The sequence below is a fragment of the Papaver somniferum genome, chromosome 5, assembly GCF_003573695.1.
Source record: "Papaver somniferum cultivar HN1 chromosome 5, ASM357369v1, whole genome shotgun sequence".
Classification (NCBI taxonomy): Eukaryota; Viridiplantae; Streptophyta; class Magnoliopsida; order Ranunculales; family Papaveraceae; genus Papaver; species Papaver somniferum.
The window spans coordinates 4,393,781-4,399,402 of record NC_039362.1 but is presented as its reverse complement, the minus strand read 5'-3'; the positions used below and the strand labels follow the sequence as shown (position 1 = coordinate 4,399,402).

Here is a 5,622-nt window from a genome sequence, read left to right as displayed (position 1 = left end):
AAGTGCCACTGTTTCATTCTGAACAATCATGCTTCCATAAATAATTCGGCAACAAACAAGAGCAAATTCGGATACAAACTAAAAGCACACCCAATTCATCAAAAACTCCAAAAGTATAAATTCGAAATTCCAATATCCAAAATTTTCGCATTGGCTATCCCGAATTCAAATCAAAATTACACAATGTATAGAAAAAAGTAAACGAAATTAACCTTCAACCAGTTCATAGCCTAGATGACAAACCCAAACTGGAGAATTTGCATGCTTCGGATTTACAAAAATTGCAAAAAGATTTCACTAAATTGCTTGTAGATAAAAAGAACTTACATTCCAACCTTACCAAATTCCAATATCCAAAACAATCATAAACTTGAGTTTATGCAGAATCACTCCTAGTGATTATAGTACAAGACATGCCATTTTACAACAACAAAAAAAAAAAACTCAGCAACTATGAAGTATCCTCTCTCACCATACTCAAAGAGCAGGTGAGGTTGAAATGCAGAACTTATTGTCTCGCCAACTGAGAAAAAATTGTATTCCTCAATTGTGAAAAATAACTCACTCTCAACTGATTATAGACAGAACTCGGTCTCTTCTTGAAATTTAGAAATGATCCCGATTCACCTTCGAGTCGAATTCTCATTCATGCCCTGATTCAGGTCTCTGATATTGGGACCTTGAGCAACTCCACAAATCAATGATAGGAACAATGGTTGCGACTTTGTAGCTTTGATACTGAGGAAAAACTGATATGGCCCTTTTCTCCAGCTTCATGATATGGAACCCTGATTGGAAGTGCTACAGATATCGGCTCTGCTCTGCACATTCCTACCAATAATTCGAAGATAGAATCCCCATGATGGATTCTTATCAGTAATAGCTCGCTGACCAAAACGGTGTTGTTCTACATAATTTTGAACATCCTCAGCCTTGAGTAAGCCTTCCAGATAGACACGAAGATCTCCTCCTGGACCTGTTTGCAAACTACACTAGTAAGTACCAGCAATAATCTTTAGTATTTATAGGGACTCGAAGGAAAGATTTTAAAGGAAGGCCGATAATAATAGAGAAGTAAGATGAAATTTACGGAGATCCTAGAAAAAGCATGACCTTTACAATAACTTAATCTTGTTTTAAATAGAAAAATCGATTCATATCCAACACACCGTTAGAATTGTTAACGATAACAAATTCCCAAAACACCTGAAACACGGGCAACAATCTAATGGAAAAATTGTTTGTTCTCCACTAATCAATGTGCTCGTTTTGAACGAAAATTTACGCCAGCTTTGAAGGAAGCATTACCTAATGATTTATCACCAGCATCCTCAAACCTATATGGAGGGAAAATAGCAGTATGGGGCTACAGAAGACAAACAAAAGAGAAGAGGAAAGTGGGACATGAGATTTAAATACTACTAAAATGAGATGATTAAGGGAAGAACGATGATAAAAGCAAAGCAAGAAGAACTCACTGGATTCCGTAAGGCTTTGTACGGTGAATCATCCAACAATATCGTGTTTGATTCATCATATGCACCCTTTTCCCATGGAAGACTCCGGTCATGCTTATTCCATAATTTCTTCAGCTCCTTTAATACCAACAGCTTTTGCCTGTTTTCAAGAGTGCTGTACCCTGTATCAGTACAGTGGTATTGGTCCTGTCCACAAAATAAAAGAGGAGAGGAGAAGCGAGAGCGTGTTTAGTAAGTTACATTTAATCATTAATCCTATTTCTGATAATTGGCGGCAATAAATGGAACTGATCAAAGAGCATGGATTATACAACGCATCCCAAGCAGTACTGACTCCGAGGAACCCTGACCACGGTTTTTCTGGTACTAGCAAATGAGGTAACAGCAATAGGTAGGAAACAATTGCTTACCCAACAAAATAGCAGGTTCTTTTTCATATCTCCCATGACAAAGTCCACCACACTATCCACATTTCTCCTGCAAAATTACACAGAAAGACGGGTTAAATAGGAAGGCGCCCATAATTATTAGTTGCCTAGAAGATGGGATAAAAAAAGGGAAAATGAACAAACTTTTCAAGAGGGCCAACTTAGAAAGAAAGCTTATTAGGCTGGAAAAATACTTTGTTCTTGATGACCAGACACCCACATTGAAGTTCTGAAATAAAAACTTCAAGAAATCATCACAGAATGGTCTCTTAAAAACTGAAAAGAGAAACATCGATGTTAGAATTATTTTACGACGTTGCAGCACTTTTTTACAATCGTCAGTTTTAGTATCGAATCTTACGAGCTTTCCTTGCAATAAACATGTCTGCTTTATATCCATCAGGCACGTTGGAAACAATGTCAACAAGAATACCATTTAAATCAAGAACAAGAAGCTTTTTCCTCGTACAACTAAAAGATGTTCTAACTGGTGAAGAAGGGATATTCCCCATCAAGACAGCATGCCCAGTTCCTTCTTCCATTAGTCCAGCATCTGAAGATATATCTAAGTTCTCTCCACCAGATACACGGATTTTCTTTGCATCAACATGTTCTTCCCCTAAAAGAGGAGTTACATCCCCTGTTAGATTTCCCTCACCAGTAACACAAGATTCATCTCTACATTCAGCCTCATTTGCAGGAGGGTCACATATGAGCATACTCTCAGAAGCCTTGTCTTCATTGGTAGTACGCATATCATTCTTCCTCTTTTTTCTCCTAATGCTATGAGCATGATCTGAATCATTAGCAGCATTCTTGCATGAAGAAACATCTGTAACAGCTGATAATAAAGAGCTACACCTTTCTTTCTTTGACCTCCCAAGATCGGTGTTCCCTTCATCAACAATACCATCTTTTATGTCGCTCTTAGTTGCCAAAAGAGGAATAACTTCTTCCTTGCAATGCTCATCTACGGATACTGCTGGAGTTTCTTCACCAAAAACAATTGGATCCTTCTTTTAAATTTTCTCCACCTATATCTGCTGACTGCTTGAGCTGAGGTTCTTCTATGGTTGGTTTACTAACTTCTACTAATAGCATCTCCTTTCTCTTCTTTTTCTTGTTCTTCCTCTTGCTTGCAGGACCACAATCTTCAGCGGAAGACAAACCTAGGGAAACATCCATGGTCGAGGACTTCTCTGATTTGATTTCCCTTTTACTTTTCTTTGAACTAGCTTTCGGAACTTCGAGAGACAAGCTAGGGGACTGCTCTTTGCTCTGTAACAACTGCGTCCCACAGGAGTCGAGTAAGCTTTTCTTCTTTTTGTTCTTCTTCTTCTGATGTTTTAAAGGGCTGCTAGTCTCCTCAACTGTCGACTTCATGATCCATGTGCACAGGAACTACATGTTCCTGCTTCTTATATGATGATATCACATCTGCTAAAGATCTCTCTTTTCTCACTCGCGGAGTTACATCTGGATCATCTTCTAGGGAATCAAGAGGCGTCTTCCTCTTCTTGCTGGTTTTTATCGTTTTACCTGTATCATTCCCATCTGATAAAGGTTTCTCCATTAGCACCTGTGGAGTTTCATCTGCATCATTGTTTTGAGAGTCAGTACGCCTCTTCCTCTTAGTTTTTATCGTATTACCTGTATCATCTTCAGTAACACAATCTGCAGCCCCACAAACTTCAAATTCCGAATTCGGTCTATTTTTCATCTCAGAGATAGTTTGAGTGAGATCTGCATCTGTATCCATACCATCTACTAAAGATTTCTCTACTTCCACCTGTGGAGTTTTATCTGGAACATCAATTTGAGATTCAATACGCTTCTTCTTCTTCCTCCTGGTTTTTGTGTTTTTACCTATATCATTCTCATCAACAGTATGATCACCTACCCCAACCTCGATTTCCGAATTCGGTCTATTTGTCATCTCAGGCATAGTTTCAGTGTTCGGTAACAGAGAACTACAGCTTTCGTCATTACCATTCTGTGCACTCTCTTCCACCAGCTCTTCATCCGGATTGTCATCTTTCGAGGTATTACAACTCTCACCCTTCTTCTTCTTCCTCTCTGGAATCACCTCATCGTTATCACTTGTTGCTGCCAGAGCGACGTGTTCATTATTTAAACGTCTTCCATGACTTGTTTTCTTGTTTTTTGTAACATCATTCAGTAATTTGCAACTCCACACCATCCTCTGTATTAATCTGGGAAACATCTGCTGCTTTTCTACAAGCCTTCCTAGATGGACCCATCTAACCACTACCCCCTTCAAGTTTAAACCCTAGCTCAGAGTCTCAAAAATGTTTCTCCCAATTCACTCTCTACCTCTACTTTAACTCCTTCCTCTCTGCAATTTAAGTTAGAATAGGCTAGTTAGCACTCATGTTTCTAATCCAATAACAATCTAATGCAATACCAGGCTATAATTTTTTTTGTCTATTCGAAATCATCGAAACCAGAAAACAGACTGAGATTTGTTTCAACTGCGGCTATTGGATTAATCCCGGAAACGCATGAATTTTAACCAAATCCATAAACACGAGTACTGAAAATCTTACCTGCGCTGCCAACGAAGTGAAAAATTCAATCAGATTCGACAGTTGCTTTGGGAAATCCAAAAAGCTCTTCTCCTTTGGTTCCTTCTATTGTTTTTATCCCTAGTTATTGAGTTACCAAAAAAAAAAAACCAAATCGTTTGAAAACTTGAACTGAAATCAAATAAGTTTTAGATGGAATCAGAACATGAGATGTTTGAGTGAATTTTTTATAAGAATGAATCTGAGAGACGATTATGGACAGGTTTACGCTAATTTATTTAGGGTTTGAAACAGGGTACCTTTCTCTGTTGCTGTAATCGTCTTCGTCTTCGTCTTCTTCAGCTTCCGGAGACATAAATGAGTTGAGAGATTTTGCGGTCTTGGAATCCGGCCCTAGGTTTTTTTCTTGGTGGTGTCGACTAAATCAATAAAATCGGATACATACGTATATCTGGAACCATGATATTGGGCATACCCAAATCTTTCCAGGCATACTTAATAAAGATAAAAAAAATGTGAAATAGCAAAATCAGATTATCCTTTAACCCAAAAAAATATTTAATGGTAAATCTACCATTTACGTATTAGTGTTAGTAATATTGATTAGTGGTTAAATCTTTTGTTTAGTGATTAAGATAATTTTCAGAATTATAAAGGTTGTTTAGATGATTTTTTGGATCATGGTTCGGCGAAACAGGTTGAGGTTCGGCTCACAATTGAAGAACGGTTCGGCTCACTGAATCTGTTTATTGCATGTGCCGAACCTATAATTTTCAATTCCAACCCTTTTGCTAGACACTAGTTCGGCTTATATGAAAGTTTTATAGTAAGCCGAACAACATCCTGAATAGCCCGGAAAAAATAATTACTGGCTAGGCTTATATTTCGAAAATCGTATGAGCCGAACATCAATTTGTTATTTTTTGGGTTAAAATATTGTTATTGGTTCGACACATATTGAGAATATCGTAATAGCCGAACCTCGTAAATGTGCTAGGTTCGAAACATATTATGATTATCGAATACGCCGAACCCCTATGCATCTCTATCTGTGACTAGGTTCGGCTTGAAATTTCATGCCGAACTGTCCATATACACTTACAGGAAGCTTTTGTGAAGAACAGTTCGGCTAAAAACGCAACTCAATTTTGAGCCGAACGCAACACTGTA

General features: G+C 38.0%; 1 protein-coding gene across 1 annotated transcript; it reads right to left on the bottom strand.

Annotated features, from left to right (window-relative positions):
• Positions 1 to 281: 281 nt before the first annotated feature.
• LOC113280912 lies at positions 282 to 4,867 on the bottom strand. The gene is made up of 8 exons (XM_026529520.1): positions 4,752 to 4,867; positions 4,474 to 4,572; positions 2,268 to 4,262; positions 2,101 to 2,182; positions 1,889 to 1,955; positions 1,479 to 1,664; positions 1,309 to 1,366; positions 282 to 976 (listed from the first exon to the last, which is right to left on the bottom strand). Exons 3-8 carry the CDS (start codon positions 2,659 to 2,661, stop codon positions 774 to 776), a joined length of 990 nt encoding a protein of 329 aa, XP_026385305.1. The 5' UTR covers positions 2,662 to 4,262; positions 4,474 to 4,572; positions 4,752 to 4,867; the 3' UTR covers positions 282 to 773.
• Positions 4,868 to 5,622: the final 755 nt, after the last annotated feature.

Excerpts from the sequence above, each read along its gene's own strand:
- LOC113280912 (XM_026529520.1), bottom strand. The coding sequence starts at position 2,661 with ATGCGTACTACCAATGAAGACAAGGCTTCTGAGAGTATGCTCATATGT. Across the intron at positions 2,183-2,267 it reads GTTTATTGCAAGGAAAGCTC|TTTTTAAGAGACCATTCTGT; the intron begins GTAAGATTCGAT and ends TTCTCTTTTCAG. Across the intron at positions 977-1,308 it reads TGCTGGTGATAAATCATTAG|GTCCAGGAGGAGATCTTCGT; the intron begins GTAATGCTTCCT and ends GTTTGCAAACAG.